The following is a 20,910-nucleotide window of genomic DNA, read 5'->3' as shown; positions in this document are numbered from 1 at the left end:
ATCTCTATATGAAAGGAATCATTTGGAATGGGGAAGAATTCCTCCCTAATAATATACGAGAAATAATATTTATGTATGTATAGATGAATATATGTATAAACGTATTTCAGATCAAATCACAGCCATTTGAGGGCTAGTGGAAGGAAAAGCAGTGGGGACAGGATGAAAGCAAGGAAATGAATGGACAAGAGTAAAATGGACCCAAAAATGGACAAAAGACAAAAACAAAGAGGGAAAAATACAAAAGAGACAAGGAATATGAGAGGAAGAGGGGAAGGCCAAAGATAGTTAGATTAGAAAAAATACAGAAGGGGTTTTTATAGGTTAGAGGCCAGATGTAGAAGGCAGTCATTTTCAGAATGGCCCATCAATAAGTTTAAAAATTCTAGCATTTGCTAACATATTGTATTAGTTATAATGCTCTGTTATAACTAATACATTAGTTATAATGTATTAGTTATAATGCTCTGGCTGTAACTAAGAGGCAGCTCAACACAAAATGGCCCAAGTAGTTGTTTTTTGTTCAAAACTGGAAGATATGGGGGCTTTAGGGTCAGTTAATTCAGCCTCTCATTGATGTTATCAGTGAATCAGGTTCTTTTCATCTTTCCAGTTTATAATGATAGCATGCTAAATTGCCCTCATGATCTGGGTCTTCTCCTGGTCCCAAGATGACTGCTACAGTTCCAGACATCATGTCCAAGTGCAACTGTCTACAGACAAAAATGGGGAATGTCCCTCTCTTGTGTCTCTTTTTAAGAGTGACGAAATCTTGCCCAAATGCTCGTCAAGCAGACTTCTCCCCACACTTTCCTGGTCACAATTGTGTCCCATACCCATACCCAAACTAATAATTTAGAAAGAGGAATGAGATCATCGTGACTGACTCTATGGCTGCTGGAAAAGTGTGCAAAAAATTGAAATTCCATACCCAACTCTCACATTCTCCATGATCTTCTCCTTTTTGTATACTATTTATTCCTTTATCCTGTGCCCTGCCTCTCTATCTGAATAAATGATTCAGATGAAACTTAGGTTTTCTTATCTCTTTCTGTCCTGAGTATTGATAACAAAGATTTTGCAGATTCTTGTTCTAATAAAAAAAAGTGACCAGCAGAGGTATTAACAGTGTTGGATTTAAACTTTATTGCCACAGATATGTTTGTAATAAATCTTTCTTTTAGGAGACACACACATGTTGAATTGAAAACAATTCATTGATTTGGTCAAGAAAGGCAAGAATCCCTCAAACTGCTAAGAATGATTGCTCAAACCAGTTGTTTGGTGTATTTATAAGCAAGCAATCATATGGTGAATTTTTGTACTTTTTATCCAATGATAGCGCATCACATAGATACAGGACTAGGTCATCTTTTTACTTTAATCACAGGATTGAGGGAAATAGAAAGGTGTGTGTGTGTGTATCATATGTATAAGCAGATATTTTGATAAAAAAAATTCAGACCTTCTACTCTTAATGTTTGATCCAATCTCTTCGAGCTTGTGGAAAACATAAGGTAATTAAGGTAAAAAAAGACGCCATTAGTGTGGTTGCTAGGCAGCTTGTACGCTACTTTAGACAAAAAAATAGAGAAAGTGAAAACAAAGACTGTAAAGCTTATTAAAAAAAAAGCTTTTTTGGATACATTTCCACCCCCACTTTGCACATGCCTTGGCTTTACTTTCATAACCAAAGAATGATAAAAGAGTGAGACAATTATTTTCACATCTCTGATAAACAAAACCCCCTTTTTTCCTAAATTACCTTGCTAAAAGGTATTTTTGAAGGGAGCTAGTATAGCAGAAAGAACATATGATAAGGAGTTAGACAAACTCGGGTTTAAATCTCAGCTCTCACTCTTACTAGCTGCGTGTCCTTGGGCAAGTTACTTAGATTTTTGAGTCTCAATTTTACCATCTGTAAAGTGGGTTAGTGATCTACAGCTTCTAGGATTATTGTGAAGATTAAACAAAGTAATACGTGTGAAGTGACTAGCAGAGTGCCTGGCTTATAGCTACTTCCTTTCCACCTTTTCTTTTTGGGGCCAGGATGACCTTATTGGTTGATGGTGACCTAGCATCTAAGTTACAGTCTGACCTCAACTTCCTGCTCTCTTGAAGTTTTATGATTACTGGCACAGAATCGCTCAATAGTTCCAGCTTTCAAAATTATCTCACTTTCAGAATTCCAAATGGTATTTTCTCAGATCAAATTATGTAGCTCAATGTTTGCTTATCCCTTGGCTCCTGTTGTTTTTTCCTATTCAGTCAACAGATCAACAACTATGTATTAAGCACCTGCCATGTGCCATGTACTATGCTGAACTTCAGATAGAACAGTAAACAAGACAGGATTTTTGTCAGTAGTGTGTTGGAGCCAGTTCATAAAAGCTAATTGTGTGCCTCTTTGCCAAACACTGTGTTCAGTGGCATCATGTTGGTAGCTTGAATCAGGCATTGAGAGCATTAACACCACAGAAATTGGAAAATGCTACAAATAAGAGTTTTTTTCCCTTTTCATAGAGCTGTTGCCAACATTTACTAGCATATCACTTGTTCCTGCTCTTATGGGGCTTAAATTCTAATGAAAGAGAGATTGTAAATGAGTAAACAAATGTATGAGAAAGATGGCTATATTTCTCCCTTGCCCAATAACTTCCAGTGGAATTGAAATTTCTATATATAGGCTATATTGCTTATAGAAGTGGTTTGCATCCTCTTTTAGTTTATACACTTGCCCATTCAAAAATTATAAAAAGCAAAAAACTAGGGCTTCCCTGGTGGCGCAGTGGTTGAGAGTCCGCCTGCCGATGCAGGGGACACGGGTTCGTGCCCTGGTCCGGGAAGATCCCACGTGCCGCGGAGCGGCTGGGCCCGTGAGCCATGGCCGCTGAGCCTGCGCATCCAGAGCCTGTGCTCCGCAACAGGAGAGGCCACAACAGTGAGAGGCCCGCATACCGCAAAAAAACCCCCCAAAAAACAAAAACATAAAAACAATTTTATACACAGTAAAATCTGTTAAATCCCTTATCAATTTCATTTGTTTTTCCTGAGGCTCTCTGTCCTCCTATTCCAATCTAAACTTGTTGTTCCCTAAGGCTGCTGTACAGCTGTTACGGTAGGATCTCTCTTTTCATCACCCTGGAAATTCGCTTTCTCTTTCTTCTGTGCCGGATTCACTATTCATGACTCTCATGACTCCCATTTTCTTGTTTACTCTCTCATTTTCGTTGAGCGCATCCTTTAGTAGCTTCTGAAAAAGGTATACAGGAGGTAAACTTTTGAAATTTTGTACTGAGAGTCTTTATTCTAGCTTCATTATTGATTGATAGTTTGATTAAATATATAAATCTAGGTTAAAAATTATTTTCTATTAGCACTTTGAAGACATGGCACATTGTCTTCTTATTTCCACCGTAGGTATTGAGAACTCCAATGTCATTCTTATTCCTGATCCTTTGAAGCAACCTGTTTTCACTCCTCCTTATCTCCCTTGGAAACTTTTAAGGGTAACTCCTTATTCCTGAAGTAATGAAATTTCATGATTATGTTTGGGTCTTTGACATGTATTATGCTGTGTATTTGGTGGGACCTTTCAATCTAGAAACTCATTCTGCCTAGAAAATTTTCTTATGTTATTTTTTTTTGATAATTTCCTCAACAACATTGTCTTTGCTCTTTCTGAAAATATTATTAGTTGGATAGAAGATTGCCTGGGTTGATTTTTTAATTGTATTATTAGTTCTCTCGTATCACCCATATCTTTGTTTTAAGCTTTTCTTCCTTGAAGAATTCCTCAAGTTTGTGTTCTGACTCTTTTACTGATTAAAAAAATTTTGTTGCTATCATATTTTTAAGTTCCAATAATTGATTCTAGTTGTTTGATTATTCTATTTTTATAGCATCCTGTTTTTGAATATGGTATTTTCTCATATTTCTCTGAAGATATTCATTATAATTTCTTTGAAGTTTTCTTCTGCTCTTTGTGTTTCCCTCAGTTCCTAATTTTTCATGCTTCTTTGTTTTGCTCTTTCTATTTAATCTTGGAAGCTTTCCCTAAATGTCTGATGATCCTGGCTATCTGTATGTTTTTAAGAGTGAAGCTTTAAAAGGAGAATTTGAAGTGCATGTACATGGTGGTTATGTTGACCTGTAGGCTTTAGTATAGGGCAATTGGCTTGCCAGCTGTTTTTTTTTTCCCCCCAATACCTGTAGATCTTGCCTCTTGAGCCAGTCACTTTCTTCAGAGAAGAATGTTTCAACCTCCTTCCTGGGAGTTGTAATCCTGGTTGTCACTATTCTAGGAGCCATGTTGGGGGAGATTCTCATCATTAAGTATGAAGACTTTAACTTCATCGCTCTTTTTTTATGGCCCACCTCACTCTCACTGTCATTTGGGTCAAGTGTCCCAGCTCTAGAGCTGCTCTGAATCAGTTTAACCTGTTTCCTGCAGAGATCTGGTTCTCGTTAGTACAAGTGGGATGGCAGAAGTCTAACTGCTCCTTACACAGACATCCAAAGCCATCCCTCTTTCGTGCTCTGCCTAACCTCCACTTCTGTACATAGTGCCTCTAATTCCTAAGTCTTTCCAGGATTCACAGGGAGCAAATCTGCTTGCTGCTTACCAATATTCCCCTCTTCAGATACTTAGATTTAATCACCCTCCACTCTGCTAAATCAGTTACCACTCCTGTAGCAGCCTTCTATCTTCATATTCTGTGGTCAAGATTATACTTGTCTTCTAGTGCCATTAAATATGGTGGTTTATTGTTTCTGTTTCTTGTTCTCCTTGTTGTTTGGGAGTGATGTTTGAGAGGAGGAAGAGAGTGAAGGAAAAAAGTCTTGATTTTGCTATCATTAATCGGGAAGTCATGAAAGGAAAAAAAGAAGTTACAAAAGGTATATATGATATTCTTTTATTGGTGGGTTTAATGACAGTCCATGAATTAACTTAGCATTTATTTATTAAGCTCAGATATAACATGGTAGTTAAGAGCATGGGCTCTGAAGGCAGACTGCTGTAAACTTACTTAAGCTCTCTGTATCTTCTTTTCATTATTTTTAGATTGGGAATAATAATAGTACCTACCTCATAGAGTTGTTGTGAGGATTAAATAAGTTAATACACATAAAGAGCTTGCCTGGCACCTAATGATTCCTCAATAAATGTTTTTCATTATTATTGTTAATGTTGTTATTTTTATTATTATGATGGCCTTGGCACTCTGCTGGTGATATAATGGAAAACAAAATAGAAGCAAGATCTTTCCTCCAGTGAAGGGGAACAGTTTTCAGGGTGCTAAGGACACTGGGTCCAAAAGTGGCACTCTGTTACATATTTGTGACAAATTCACGACTGAGACAAGGGTCTTGAACACTAACTTCCATGATGATATTACCAGAGCCCTGTGTTCCTCTTCTTAAATGCAAACAATAGCAGCTATCATGTAGCCAGTGATTATTCTGCACCAGGTAGTTTACGTAAATGATTCCATTGAATCCTCAGACTAAGCCTACAAATTAGGTATTATCAACCCCATTTTATGGATGATGAAACTGAGGCTCAAGGTAACTTGTCCAAGGTCATACAGCTGGCAAGTGGCAGAGCTGGGATTCCAACCTAAGTCTACTACCTGAAGTAATACAACCTGACCATTTAACCACACATTAGCCTTTAAAAAAAATTACATCGTGTCCCATGTCTAGTGCTTTACTCACAGTAACATTGCTAAGTGACTAATACTTTGATTTGAATGGGTATTTGATTTGAATGGATTGTTTTCCTCTGATATAGGAGGTGATAGGGCTTTATGAGGACCTGTGAAAAGAGAAAAATAAATCAGAATGGAGAGATTGCGGGGGTGGGACATCAGTGAAAAACTTCCTAATTTGGTCTCAGCATGATTGGGCAAGGATTATCACTTTGTACCTTTATATTTTGGCACAAAAAGACTTCTGAAATAAGATTTTAGTTCCTGCATTCTTCTCTTTCATTGTATTCCCAATGCTTGTTTTCAATGAAATTCTATTGGCTACAAATGCATATTGCTAGAACACACATTTTGGATATTTTTTCCAAATGTGGCCTTATTTGGCTAAGCAAAAGAAATCCTCTGGATTTCTCAGCCAGCCTGGGGGACCTTAAGCTCCTACACCTATTGTTTTCCATTACCATAAATATGGGTGCTTGGCAGGGGGATGCTAGGCCGAAGGCGATGTGGTTAGGACTGGAACATTCCAGGATGGGGCCCACTAGACAGGTTGTCAGAAAAGCTTGCCTGCAGCTCACAGTGGCTACAATTGTCTTTGTACTGCATTCTATGTAAAATAAGAGTGTTATCTTCATGAGTATCATCATATCAAACAGATTAGGCTATTAGACATTTTTTGGCTAAGTCCAAGGGTTGAGATCATGCATTATTGGAGGTACCACCTTTAATAACAAGAATTCAATTACCCCTTGGCTTCTTGGTCTCTGTAGGCACCTGGCTTTTTGTTCAAAGGTGATGTTGCCATTTTGTCCTTCAAGTGGTGTTTTCCAAGCCAGGTGTTTTAATGTACACTTCCAAGGACAAAGTTCTTTGGAAATCCGTTTTGTGTCCTTTAAGCACAGTAAATCTGAACTGATGATAGTCAACCTGATGACACCATGAACCATTAAACTGAACAAATTCAAATATCACTGCTCCTGACCCAGACCGTGTTCTCTTGGATACAAGCTCCAAAAATGCCTAGGGTAGAGCTAGCTAAAGTCACTGAATAATAATGAAAGATAAGTTTCAATTATCATTCATTTATTCACAATTCATTCGTTCATTCAGGCTCAGGTCTATACAGCACCCCAAACCAATAGACTGAGTCATCAGTGGTTTCACCATTCTGGCCTGTGATATAACAAGGCCATCTGCCCGACAGAAGGTCTTGCCAATCCTGTCTTGCTTCTTTAGAACCTAGTCAGAAACCAAGACAGAGGGTCGTAAAGAGGGTCCTTACTTTCCTTGTCCAATCCTCTATCTCTTTTTCTCATTATTTGCAGCAGTTGCAACTATAGAGCTTTTGTTACCAACGCTAACAGAGTATGCCTTTGGCTTATGGGAAGGGGCAATTACCATTGCTGAAAGGCACAGCAGGTAACATGGCAACACAAACCAGCTAGAACACAAATCTAAGGCCTCACAGCAAGAGTGGGGCATAGTGACAGCCCCTCTTTTGCAACCAAGTGCTGTTGCTACAGCTATGTTCTTTCCTAGCTTCAAGTCCCCCTACCATACTTCTGTGGCTCTGTGCGCGTGCGTGCACGCATGTGTGTGTACACGTGCATGTGTGTGTATGTGTGTGGTATGTGGTGGAGGCTGGAGAATCCTGAAGAACAAGCTTCAGGTTTCATTCATCTTGGGGAGTTGCTATCAGTCAGCTCTAGCAGGGGTCAATCCGAGAGCACCAAGGGCAGCATAGGCTGGCCAGCTGAAAACTCTGTGCGATGGGTCAGCTCAGAGGTGACGATGATGTTTTTAAGCGTTTTAATCTTTGCTTTTCGTTGTAGGTTAGATGCAGTCCCTTTCCCAGAAGGCTCTGTGCCTTTCAAAACAGAATACTAGCATTCTCCCTGCTCTCAGGGTCTTGCTGCCCTGTGGTTTTTTACTCATTTGTTTTACTAGTATTGATTTTATACTCTACCTTCCAGCCTTCACTTATCGTCATAACCTACCAAAGCCCCAGTAAACAGGCAGACTCTTGCAGCAATCCTAAATACAATTAAATGGATCATCTGAGAACGTCAGGAAGGGGAGTTAGTAAAAACCCCTGAAGGGACCTCAGTGTGTGCTAGGCAACTAAGTGTGGATGCACATGGCATCCATTCACCATGCCTATATCTATAGTGTGTGTTAAAGCAGGGTGGTGAAGGGAGATCATTGGAATAGAACTCAGGAGACTGAGATGTTGATTTCTGCTCTGCTATTAGATGCTCTGTTACTGGGGCAAGGTCTTTGGCCTGAACAACTGGAAGAATGGAGTAGCTTTTAACAAAAATGGGAAGAACTCATAAATGGAGCACGAAGATTTGGGGTAAAGATCAGGAGTTTGATTCTGGGTACACTGAAACTTAATATTTAAGTAGAGATACCAAGTAAGCAGTTGACTATATGACTGGAATTTAGGAAACAGGTCATAACTGGAAGTGTAAACCTGACATTTATGGCATAGAGTGGTATTTAAAGCCATGAGAGCAGATGAGATCACCAAGGGAGTGAGTGTAGATAGAGAGGAGGACCAAGGACTGAGCTGTGCGGCACGCCAATGTTAAAAGATCAGAGAAATTAAGAAGAAACTATAAACAAACCAAACAAAAAAGTCTGCAAGCTAAATTTGCTCCCTGGACTAGATCAAGATTTGGGAAGTTTCACAGGAGTTTAGAACTAGAAGAGACCACAGAGAACATCTATTTCAACAAAGAATGCTAAAATAAACTAAGAACCAAGAGACTTGGGTTCTAGTCCTGATTTTATGCCTAGGTGAGTGACCATGACCACTGCAGGACATCTGATCCTGTCCCAAATATCCATAAGACATTTGGTCCACACCAAAAAGTCCTTGATATCTGGTCTTGACCAAAACTTCCATCAACATTTGGTCCATAAGACATTTGGTCCATGCCAAAAGGTCCTTGATATTTGGTCCTCTCCAAAACCATTTGGCATGGACCAAATATGCTCATGGACATTTTGGGTAGGACCAAATTTCCAGGACGTTTTGGTGTGGACCAAATGTCTTATGGACATTTTGGATAGGACTAAATATGACCAAATCTCAAGGACATTTTGGCATGGACCAAAATCTTATGACTATTTTGGACAGGACTAAGTGTTTGCTAATCGACCTTGACAAATCACTTAACTTCTTTGGGTCTCTCTTTCATATCTAGGAAGTAAGATCGCTAGACCAGATGACTCCCAAGGTTTAGACATTCATGATTCTATATCCTCATTTTAGAGAGGAAGAAACTGAAGTCCAGAGAGAGGGAATAAGTAACTCGCCCAACATACTGGCATTAGGAAAAGACCTCAGGCCAGTGTGTCTTCTTCTATACTGTTGGTCTTGAACCCTGTATGAATATTAGAATCCCTGGGGAGCTTTTCATAATACTGATTACTGGGTTCCTAACCTAAAGTGTCTCATTTTGTTGGCTGGGTTGTGTTTGGCGTTAGTATTTTTGACATTCCTCAGGTAATGTGCAGCCAGGGTTGAAAACCCTCTGCTCTACATTTACAAGGCATGGCAGTGTCTTGCTAGCTGCTACACCACTCTGCATCTTGACTTGTATTTCTAACACAAAAATGATTCACTCAATTTTAAACCCTTTTATTCAGATGCAGATTGTTACAGGAGGATAGCTTTCTAGACCTTATGAAACCAAAGTAGCAAGTATCAGCTTTCCCTGAAGCCCAGTAAAATGGCATCACCATAGCTTTCTTGAACTCCATCCTAGAAGTGAAATGTGAAAAGCCACGAAGCCATGGCCAGTGTGGGAGGAAGCATGGAGGGATCATTTGCTCTTCTTCCCCACCTTTTTGGAAAAAGAATACAAGGTTTGTTCCAAAAATAAACTTACCAGGTTAATGAGCAGGGTATCAGACACAGGACACAAATGCTGTTGCTTTTACCATATTTATATGAGAGGAAGAGTCATGCTGTCCATTGTAGCAGCCTTGTTGCTTTACAGTGGCTTCTCACCAAAGCTTTGCCACTTTGCACAGCAATAGGATATGGGATTTCTTGATTAAAACCTACTCTCTCTATACACAACATTTGGCTCTGTATTTGTGGGTGTGTGTGTCAGTGTGCATGTCTGCATGTGTATAAGTTGGGGTATATGTTTAAAACTGTATTCTAGTGTTCACTTTCTCTGGGGAGCACGTGTCTAGGAGAATAGCCTTTTTTTTTTGCGGTACGCCGGCCTCTCACTGTTGTGGCCTCTCCCGTTGCGGAGCACAGGCTCCGGACGCACAGGCTCAGCGGCCACGGCTCACGGACCCAGCCGCTCCGCGGCATGTGGGTTCTTCCCGGACCGGGGCACGAACCCGTGTCCCCTGCATCGGCAGGCAGACTCTCAACCACTGCGCCCCCAGTGAAGCCCGAGAATAGCCATTTTGAACTAAGTCGGGACACAGACCTGGACTGTAGAGACACATTATTTATAGTCTTACCACATACACCTACCACTCTAGTAGTGCCAACCAAACAATTTTACTGGGTTTCCCTGGTGGCGCAGTGGTTGAGAGTCCGCCTGGCGATGCAGGGGGCACATGTTCGTGTCCCGGTCCGGGAAGATCCCACATGCCGCGGAGCGGCTGGGCCCGTGAGCCATGGACGCTGAGCCTGTGCATCCGGAGCCTGTTGCTCCGCAACGGGAGAGGCCACCACAGTGAGAGGCCTGCGTACCGCGCAAAAAAAAAAAAAAAAAAAAAAAAAAAAAAAGATTTTACCGTGCGTAATGCGCTAGTATTTAACCTGGTCAATTTCCTTTGCATGCCTCTTGTCTAAAAAAAGATTTTACCGTGCATAATGCACTAGTAATTAACCTGGTCAATTTCCTTTGCGTGCCTCTTGTCTATTTCATACTTCTTTTTTAATGCCCTTTATAACTCTAAATCACTATCTTAGCTTAGGAGCATAAAAATATATTGTGTATGACTTGGTTTGCTCATAAAATTGTCATATTTGATATATTTAAAGATGTGAAGGCCTGGGGGAGAAAAACAGAAAAAATTCAGGGGAGAAACCAAGCAAGGCCTGAGAAACAATTGTTTTTTTTTTTTTTCCTCTGGGTCTTCATAGCTCACCTCCACTCAGACGTGCAGCCCTTAATAATGAACACAGGCTTGGAATACACTCTGAGATTGCTCTAGGGTGACTAGGGCTCAAGATAATTGTAATTTTTAAAACTAGGTTTCACCGTTGTTTGGAACCATCTACAATTCAATTTACTTTATTGCACAAGCCATGAATAATGCTATGAAAGAAAATGGACGGGCTAGCGCTGCCAGCCTGGTTCAGCATTCCAGAAACATGCAGTTCTATGGATTCAACCAGTTGATAAGGACAGATTCAAATGGAAATGGAATTTCAGAATATGTAATCCTGGACACCAACTGGAAAGAATGGGAACTTCACAGTACTTACACTGTGGACATGGAAACAGAGCTCCTACGATTCAGAGAGACCCCAATTCACTTCCCTGGTGGCAGGCCCCCTCAAGCAGATGCAAAATGCTGGTTTGCAGAAGGGAAGATCTGCCAAGGAGGTAAGGAATGGAAAATCAATGGTAGTCAATTTGGCTCAGCTTGGGTTACAGGGAACCTCTTTAGGAGGAGGCATATTTTAATATTGGGACACTCATAGAATCAGTCATTTGCATTTAGGTGACATAAACATCTTGGCACTCTACATAGTTAATTTTAAATAATAAGGACAATGATAGGTACTTTGCAGCCTTAAATAACCATCCACAATTTAAAAGCCCCCCCTACCTGTTTTTAAAAGGATCCCACTCCCAAAGAGGTTTTTCTAATAAGAGGAAGGCATGATGCCTTTTCTTGGTCTTTCGTAGGCTGTGATCTGTGACTGTTCCCCCTGCTAGAAAATTCACCTGTCCTTCCCTTGATGTATCCAAATCCTTTCAATCAGGTTCCACCACAGAAATACCATTTTCCACCCTCTCCTCTCTGAACTCCCGTTGAACTAAAAGTCTGTACCTCACAGCTTAGCACAAAATTGCTTTTCAGTTGTTTCTTGTGTATTGATTGTGTCTCTTCCTCCCAAATGGACTGCTCCTTGAGGGCAGGGACCAGAGCTAATAATTCTTATACCCTCCAACCACCCAACACAGTTGGCATCCCATGAATACTTGCATTTGATTGACTGATGGAACTCCTCTAGTTTGTGGAAGAGGGGAAACTCCATCCAATCTCTGAGAGCCAGAGGGGAAATTTGGAAGGATCTATACTATTCCTATGCAAGTGTACCCCACACCCTTCTAAAACCAAATGCATCTATTTGAAATAGACTTCAACTTCTATTTTGTTTTAGCATGACATACCCAGCTATCTCTTTACTTGCCTCATCATATATTTCCCTCTGAAATCTTAGTAATCTATCCAAATACTTATATTTTACAGAGGACAATTTACATCCTAGTGAAAACACTAATTATCCAAAACAGACTTACCCTTGAAGGACAAGTGTTACGTTTTTCGTCTATAACTCACGAGGTCTATGGGCTCAGGTGAATTAAAAAGGTCTTTTATTTTATGAAGCCAACATAATACCCTTTGCAGGTGAGATAATATATTTATTCTCAAGAACTCTATTGCTGTCCAACTTAAAGTACTCAAAGTTTTCCATTCGTGGACTTTTTTTTCTCCAAAGAAACACCCGGGTCAGCCTTAATTCATGTGATTTGTTATTGGCAGAGTGGTGAGTGGTTTTGCTTCAGAACAGTGAAATTGCTTTCTGTGTCCATAAAGTCAACAAGACAGACTGTGCTGGAGAAAAATAGAATTAAGTTAGGTAGGTGTAGCTTGATTTTAGAGTCACCAGAAAGCACGAGGAGTCACTCAGTGGTGCCCTTTATTTACAGCCTCTTTCTGATGCCATTCTCCCTCTTCCTCTCTGCAGGCATCGACCCTGCCTTTGCTGTGATGGTCTGCCTTGCCTTGCTTATAGCCCTGCTATCTATTAATGGATTTGCTTACTTTATAAGGTACATTTTTTCTTTTTGTATGTAAAAACACAAGCCCATTATAGCCTTGTTAATATTGATTTCTGGGAAGTCATGTTGCAGTACAATTGCCTCATTACATGACCCACTGATTTTCTTTTTTCTGTAGTGATTTACCATCCCCACCGGCCCATTTAGAGTGAAGTGTTTTCATGATGCCAAGAATAACTTCCTCAGCTGTGTTGTCAGTGTTGTCGCCTGTGAGTAGATCTGGCTGTCAACACTATTGTGAAATAAGGGAACTAATACTTTAGGGCCTGCCTACTCCCTAGCTGTGCTCCCTTTTCCACTGGCAGAGTCTCCTATAACCACTTCCTTCCTCAAATGGTATGGACTGGTAGGTATGGACTGGGATATTTTAACAAGTTCCAAGAATTAGGCAGACTTTGGCTAGAATCTAAGATTTAGGAATAATGGTATTAATTCACAGGACTGTAGTGGGGATTAAATAAGCTGAAGCGAGTATTGTACCTAGAACAATACCTGACTCACAGTAGGTGCTCAAGAAACAGTAAATCTCATCTGCTTCCCAAGCACGTGGGACTCTCCTGCTGATTGTTGGGAGCCCAGGATCCTCACTTTGATAGTAATCTCTTTTGCCCAGGGTATCATAGTCCAGATTTTTACTGTCCTCCTTCCTTGGACAAAAACTATCCTAGCTGATCGTCAACATCATCAAGTCCTTGTTTTTCTCCCTCAGATCATCTAATACATGACCAACTACTCTGATGAACTAATTCAGGATCAGGGATAAATGGCTGAAGATGGCTTAATATGACATCCCTTTCTTATAATCTTTGCATTTTAACAGTTGGATCCTCCCCACATTAGGATGATTTGGGAAAAATGAAAAATGAAATCAGCCATACCCCTCCCACTTTACCCTTTCCACCCTGCGAACCACACCTGTGTTATCTCTTTGGGGGTGGTCCTAACAACAATATGACAAGAACTTGGTAGGGAACGGAGTGAGCTATTTTGGAAAATTCCAAGAAGAAAAATGTCTAGAGTGTATTAAGTAGCTGTGTAAATTTTTTTTTTTTTTTTTTTTTTTTTTTTTTGCGGTACGCGGGCCTCTCACCGTTGTGGCCTCTCCCGTTGCGGAGCACAGGCTCCGGACGCTCAGGCTCAGCGGCCATGGCTCACGGGCCCAGCCGCTCCGCGGCATGTGGGATCTTCCCGGACCGGGGCACAAACCCGTGTCCCCTGCATCGGCAGGCGGACTCTCAACCACTGCGCCACCAGCGAAGCCCCAGTAGCTGTGTAAATTTGGACAAGACACTAAATCTCTCTTGGCCAGAATTTTCTCAGTTGTAAAATGAAGGAATTGGATTAGATGATCTTTAAGAGCCCTTCCAGCTCTGATGTTCTAATGAGTCTGCAAAATCCTGGATTGAAACTATAACAGGTGTTACTCTTAGTGTTAGAATGTTAGCATCGCTATGAAAAACCACTATTATCCATCTCCCCAGTATTAGAAACTTGATAAAGCCACACAAAATAGTAGGTAGCTTATGCATTGTTAAAGCACACTTGATAAAGACAATAGTGTAGTTCAAAGGAAGTTTTTCTTTCAGTTTCTATGACTGTGACATATCTCTGCTCAGAACAGAAATTTAATGTCTTTAGCTGCTGCCAAAGAATGAAGTATTTAATTAACATCATGAGATACTTAGTGAAAATAAATGCCCTCCAATCAAAATCTTCCCCCTCTAGGGAGATTTGAAGAGTAATAGGCTCTGGTTCCCCAATGCCAAAAGATGCCATGGCAAGGTGGAAAATGGAATCACTTAGCTGTTTATTTGTCAGTCCCCCCCCCCCACTCTCCCCCAAATGACTGATCTCACTGGTCTTTCCCATGGAATGGACTGGTTTTTTGGGCTTAGAGTGAGCCTAACCTGCAATTCTCAGGAAGGGAAGGAAAAAAAGAAAAAAAAGTCATGGGGGGGGGGGGTTTGTTTGGATCTTGTGGGCCGAAGGGCAAAGAAGACTGGAGAGGAAAATGATTGGAGAGGAAAATGAGTGAGACAATTGGTACTTCAAGTGGTCACAGAAAACTCAGAGATGGGAGAGAGGCACATCATTTCCCAGAGTCACTTGGGCCTTGGTTCTTCAGTTAACAAAGCACAAAAGGTGCCCTCTCTCTGCTGCCTTCCTGCCTCTCGCTGCCCACCGCGGCTGCAATCAGAAGAGCTGAGCGGCTGATGAGTTTCTGTAATAGATGGTGATTACTTGCAGGAGAGTGGCTCTCTGTTCCTTCCTTTTCTCTGTGTTTTGATTGTTTAAGTTTTTTTCTTTCTTCAGAAAGAAAGACGTGCAAAGAACCCAACCACCCCAAAACAAAGGATTCTTTGAACCCCTCCTTTCTCCCTACTCTGAACCAGATTGCCTCGCCTTTCTATAAAGCTCTCCCGTGCTCTGTAATACTAATGATGATAATGAAAATAATGAGCTCTTATACTTTCATAGTGCTTCGCGCTTTTCGGAGCACTTTCACATATATTATCTCATTTGATTTTCAAAACAACTCTATAAAGCGAGTAATGCAAGGACTATTATCTGGTGAGGTAGATGAGGACACTGGGGCATGAAGAGGTTAAATTATTTATCCAAGGTAATCTGGCTAATTAATGACAGAATCTGGATTGAGAGTCCAGTATTTTTTCTACTAGAGTGTATTCTGTAGCATGATTATTTTTACAGGTGTGCCTGTTTTAAGACAATTCACTGCACATATGAAATAGATAAGTTAGGGGGTGATGCTTTACTTTGCCAAAAGATTCATGTGCTCTACCCAAGAATTCACTACAGGGCTCTTTTAATTTTCTCTGCAGGGCAGCAGCTCCCACAGTGATAAGGGACATATTTGTTGGCAGACAATTAGAAACACATTAATTGTTTGTTTACAAATCAGTAGAATCACTGAGAAAAACTGTCTGGGTTGCCGGTACTTAAAGCTACAGTGACACTGTAGACTTCTTAGAGCAACTTGACAAAGCAGTTTCATTCAGTGGTTGTTTTCCCCATTCTGGCTGTCGGCTTTAATACATTCCACAGGGTGACCATTAAGGGGTTATGGAAAAAGTGAAGCCAAACTGTAGCTATCAGAGCCCCCAAGACAAAACAGAACAAAACAACCACACGGACTAATCCAAGGTTCCCTTCAGGTCCTCAGGTTGCTCAGTTAGCTCAACTGAGGACCCACCTGGCTGTGTGGGTAGACATCATAAACTCCTATGTGTCTAGTAATTGATCTGTAAGAAATAATTGCATTCACCGCAAATTAATGGACATGTTTGGAGAGAATCAGGTTTAAACTGTGAGACAAGACTCTTTAAACAAGAGACCAATTCAGTCAAAGGAAAAAAAACTCAGTCAGCCCACTTGTTTGGAATCATGTAGACAAAGCAACCAACTGATTGAATTTTTCCACTTTTCAACCTGTTGCTTTGGCAACGTACAGATGCAACTTTGCAAGACAAGTGGTCTGTGGGCAGAAATCTGGGCCCACAGCCAGACACCAAGGATTCAAGTCCCAGCTCTGCCTCAGGCTATGGAATCTCACATAATTTGCTTAATTTTGTTTTGTTTCTTTAATGTGTTTTTTTGTATTTATAAAATGGAGATTAATGATTCTTGGCCTTGGTATTATCAGAATATATACTATGGCATATGAGAAAAGTTGTTGAGTTCTTTAAAAGTATTCAGAGGTGTTGTTTTGAATGTACCCTTGATGTGGAATCACTGTTTTATGAGTCTGAGATACCATCCCCATGCAGCGCTTTCCCTTTTGATACCTCTTTAATAGCATTTTCACTTTTCTCTTTTGGTCTTTGTAACATTGCAAGTTATGAGGACCAGGCTCGTTCTCTCTCTTTGCTGTGGATACTGTGGTAAACATCTATGTGTGGTTATTCTCCCAATTATCTTGTATATTTTTAAACTTCTATCATAGGGCAAATTTACCCCTGGTTTGCAAAACATCCAGCCCCCTGTGACCTTCTGATTGTATGCTTCTTTCAGACGTCGTATAAATAAAATCCAGTTGATTAAAGGACCCAACAGAATTCTACTGACTTTGGAGGATGTGACGTTTATCAACCCCCACTTTGGCAGTAAGGTAAGGAGCATCCCTTGCTCTTACTGCACGGCCCAAGCTGGTATCCACACGCCACAAGTGACTACTGGGCACTTGGCATGTAGCTAGCCTGAACTGAGATGTGCTGTAAGAGTAAAATACACGTTGGACTTAGAAGACAGTATAAATGTAAAATATCTCATTAAAATTTTAAAATATATTAATGACGTGTCAAAATGATAATACTTTAGATAATATTGGGTTAAATATATTACTAAAATTAACCTCACCTGTTTCTTTTTAGGTTTTTTAATGTGACTACTAGAAAACTTAGAAGTACATATGTGGCTCATGTTACATTTCTATTGGATAGTGCTGTCTTAGTTTTGAGAAAGTGATGCAGTGCACTTTGAGCAATAGTGTAGCTTTGACTACATATAGCCCTTGTTTGTACATTTGGACTCAACATGTGATTGCTAGTTCCTCAGTGGTGGAGGTACATCTTTTTTGTTTTAATGTTAGCCCATAGCACCTGATGTGGTGCTGATAGTGTAATAGGTGCTCTTAAAAGTGGTGAATGAATCAACTAGTGAAAGAAAGTTAAGCGTCACCAGGGGTCCTCTTCTGATTGTGATTGTGTCGTAATTGGCTATTTTCACTGAGTGCCTGCCACCATGTCCTGGCCTTGGGCTAGGCTTTGTAAGAGATGGCATGTAGTCCCTGCCTTCATGGAGATTACAGTCAAGTCAGAGAGACAAATCATACCATACGAGTCGGTAGATGCCATATTGCACAAAGGACACTAGAAATATGGTAGAACTTAAGAGGAGATAGATCAGTGGAGGAAGGCTTCTTAGAGACCCACCACCGAATCTGGGTCTTAAAGAAGGCGGGAGAGGATTTGTCTAGGTCCCAGGTCACAAACTGGTAACCACTTTTGTCTGACATTTATGGTTTAAAAAAATTATAGCCAGAATTTTGGAATTGTGAGATTATACATAAAAACCTGGATTTCTGGATGTTCTTTATAGGTTGAAAGATCTATCAACTTTGGGCATCATTGTGGCAACTGGCTGAAACTCTTCAGTAGTTGCCATTTCGGGAAGAATTTGCAAAAATGGTGTCTGCAGTTTGACACAGTTCCCATCACTCTCTATTGTCTTAATACTCAACTTAATTCATCAATTTATATTACCTGCCTCGCCCCTATAGGCCTCCTAGGCAGAGAAAACAGCACAAACAAAAGCTTGGAAAAGAAAACGTGTAGGGAAGAGTTTTGTCCAATGCAGCTAGTAGTAGGAGACTGTGCCTCTTTGTGCCCAGTATATGTGGTCAAAATAAAGACATTAGTCTTTGCAAATTCTAGTATGGTGGTGGCAGGGCGTAGGGAGAGGATTCCCACACCTCACATTGTTCTTATGTGCTATTTACTTTTGCTACACCAGCATACCAGATCTGAGAATTAATTATCTCTGTGACAGAACTGATCACTTGCCTAAATGTGACACTAAAAGGTATGCTTTAACTAGTTGACTGGGTGAGAGTGGATTTACATGATAACACCCTGTGCATTTGGAATCAAATGAAAAGTTCAGCTGTTTGCTTTAAGTCTCAATTACAACCCTAACTCTTACTTGTTTAAATCACCAGATCCTTTTGTAAGGTTGATATCATGTTCCTGGAAATGTATTGCTGAATGCCAAAATGATCACTGTGGCTGAAAGCTACATTCTACCCTTATGCCATCAAAACTTATTGATGTTAGTCTCTATTTTTGAAGCCACCAGAGGACACTGGAACTCAAGTGGTGGAATTTGTCTGGATTTGTCATATTCAGTATAACTAGATGTTTTGGGTCTAAAGTGTCAAAACAATAAACATAGCTCAATTTTGGACTGAATTAGCCTCTCCTTTTTATAGGCCTTGCAGTAGTCCAGTAAATATAAAATCTCCTCCACCTATGCCTTCTCTCTTTCCTACTGAGACACAAAATATATTTGGGTTTCATACCAGTTCTCACAAAATCACCATAAATAGCAGAATAGTGCTACCTTCAGATGAGCAAAGTGCCCAAGGTTTTAAAATCTTGTTCATGATAATAGATCTTTTCTTTTACTTGTGCATAAATTCTGACATAATGAGAGTTAAAAAAAAAAACAGTCATCACCACTTCTCACCATATGAGTGATAAAAATTAATAGCAACAGGGATAGATAGCCTTACAGGGCTGCTTCTTCTTCTTCTTCTTCTTCTTCTTCTTCTTCTTCTTCTTCTTCTTCTGCTTCTTCTCCTCCTCCTTCTTTCTTTGCTATATTGGCCCAGGTGGAAAGGGATGGCATTACCTAGAAGAACATAGCCCTTGGCCTCCAGATCCTTTGTGGCACTTGGCTTGTATCATGGGTTCTTATGGAAGAAGATAAGGGGAGCATATATTTTCCTTAACTGCTGTGTAGTCACAAACTTGCAGCTGGCTGTGTCTAATCAGTCAAGAAGCCAAGGCAAGAATTCCATCCAAATGGAATGTCTGAAAGTGTAAACTCTTGGTGAATAAAAAATTAATTCAGTCTAGAAAAATTGGCAGGTCAGTAGAAGTCAGGTCAGGAAAGGAAGTTTTCAGAAGAAAGTGAAGCTGAAGCCCAAATATATGTGGATTTTGGCAGATTCTCTTGCTTTCTCCTTTGCCCTTCATGGAGAGGTTTATATCTCAATATACAGATCTAGGTGCTCCTGCTGAGATATGAAAATAAAGAATGAAAGGGAAGTGGATTCCTCTCTGGCCTTGCTCTGTTGAGGAGAGTTCAGGTTGATGCAAGGGATATGTGAAGAGTCGTTTTCCACCTTGTCTGAATCTTGAGTTGTTGGGACTTCAACACATTAGGGGCTAAGTATAGTTTACTATTGCCTTGGAGCTTTGTGATTGTCTTGTCTTGGTAGAATGAGCTGAACTCGGGGCTAAATCAACTGGTGATCTTCAGTTTATTAAAGACTGTTAAGGGCAGAGTGTGTGAAACTACTTAAGATTAATTTTTATTGGCAAGCAAGAGAGAAACAAAGCATGATGTGGTACAAAGAACACAAGACCGGAAACATAATATCTACGTTCCTCTTCCAGTCCCTAAGTCCTTCTCTAGGTCTCTGTTTCTTCATTGTAAAATGAGAGTGTTGGAGTTGGTGGTGGGGAATGGCCTAGACAATACCAAATGTAACTGCTAACTCTGAATTGCTATAATTTTAAGAAAGGTGTATTTAGAGAAGTGGAGAAGGATATGAGGAACTTGTTGACTTATTATTTCTTCACATGAAGTACATCTGCTGGTTCAGTTGAAGATATTAAGTTCAGTTGAAGATGTTCAATTTTAAAAGTTAACACAGATTGGAGATAACCCTTCCTTTTGTCATTCAACTGTACACTTCCTAGCCCTCTCTTATCAGACTTATGTGTACTAATTAACAAATAAAGGAATAAGAAATTTGGCCTATTTAAACATCAGACTTATAAATCATGGGCAGATGATCTTCTCACTCTCTACCATCTTATAGCTTTCTGAGATATCTTCTGCCATTAATCTTGCCTGCACAAAAAAGGATGCCATTCAAGATGGTATAACATAAAGAGCTAGGCCTAAGAGCCAGAACAGTGGGATTCTGTCCTAATTTTTCTATTGATTTTTTCAAAATGTTAGATTCTCATCTTTTTCTCATTTTTGTCTATAAAATGAGGGTCCCAAATTAAATTATGACAGGCGTTCTTTCTTGTCCCCCAAAATCCATGGCTCTAATCTTCTCTAGGAGATGGAAATATCTGCAAAGCTTTGCCTTTCTTTTGTGGTATATGGAGGTGAATTGTGGTATACGGAGGTGAAGCACAGAACCAATCCTAGCATTAAAAAATGCTGGGGATAGGAAAAATTAATCAATCTCAGGTTTATAGAGCTCAGCTCATAGAGTTACTCGATTAGGAATTAAAAAAGAAAAAGAATACCACGTAAGCATAGTGTCTATACCATAGCTCAATGCTCTGTCCTTAATCACGATAATTTTGTTCATAAACTTT

The 20,910-nt window shown here is 40.2% G+C and overlaps 1 protein-coding gene across 1 annotated transcript in view; it reads left to right on the top strand.

The window, feature by feature from the left end:
- GUCY2F (guanylate cyclase 2F, retinal) overlaps nucleotides 1–20,910 on the top strand; it is a gene marked incomplete at its 5' end in the record, with an annotated part of 97,717 nt that overhangs the window by 11,583 nt on the left and 65,224 nt on the right. The window contains 3 exons of the mRNA XM_079911000.1: nucleotides 10,948–11,302; nucleotides 12,676–12,760; nucleotides 16,802–16,898. Of these exons, the coding sequence (XP_079767126.1) occupies nucleotides 10,948–11,302; nucleotides 12,676–12,760; nucleotides 16,802–16,898 (537 nt within the window). The remainder of the gene's footprint in view (nucleotides 1–10,947; nucleotides 11,303–12,675; nucleotides 12,761–16,801; nucleotides 16,899–20,910) is intronic.

This window comes from Stenella coeruleoalba (genome assembly GCF_951394435.1).
Source record: "Stenella coeruleoalba genome assembly, chromosome: X".
Lineage (NCBI taxonomy): Eukaryota > Metazoa > Chordata > Mammalia > Artiodactyla > Delphinidae > Stenella > Stenella coeruleoalba.
Note: the sequence above shows the minus strand (reverse complement) of the source record. Positions and strands in the feature narration are given on the sequence as shown.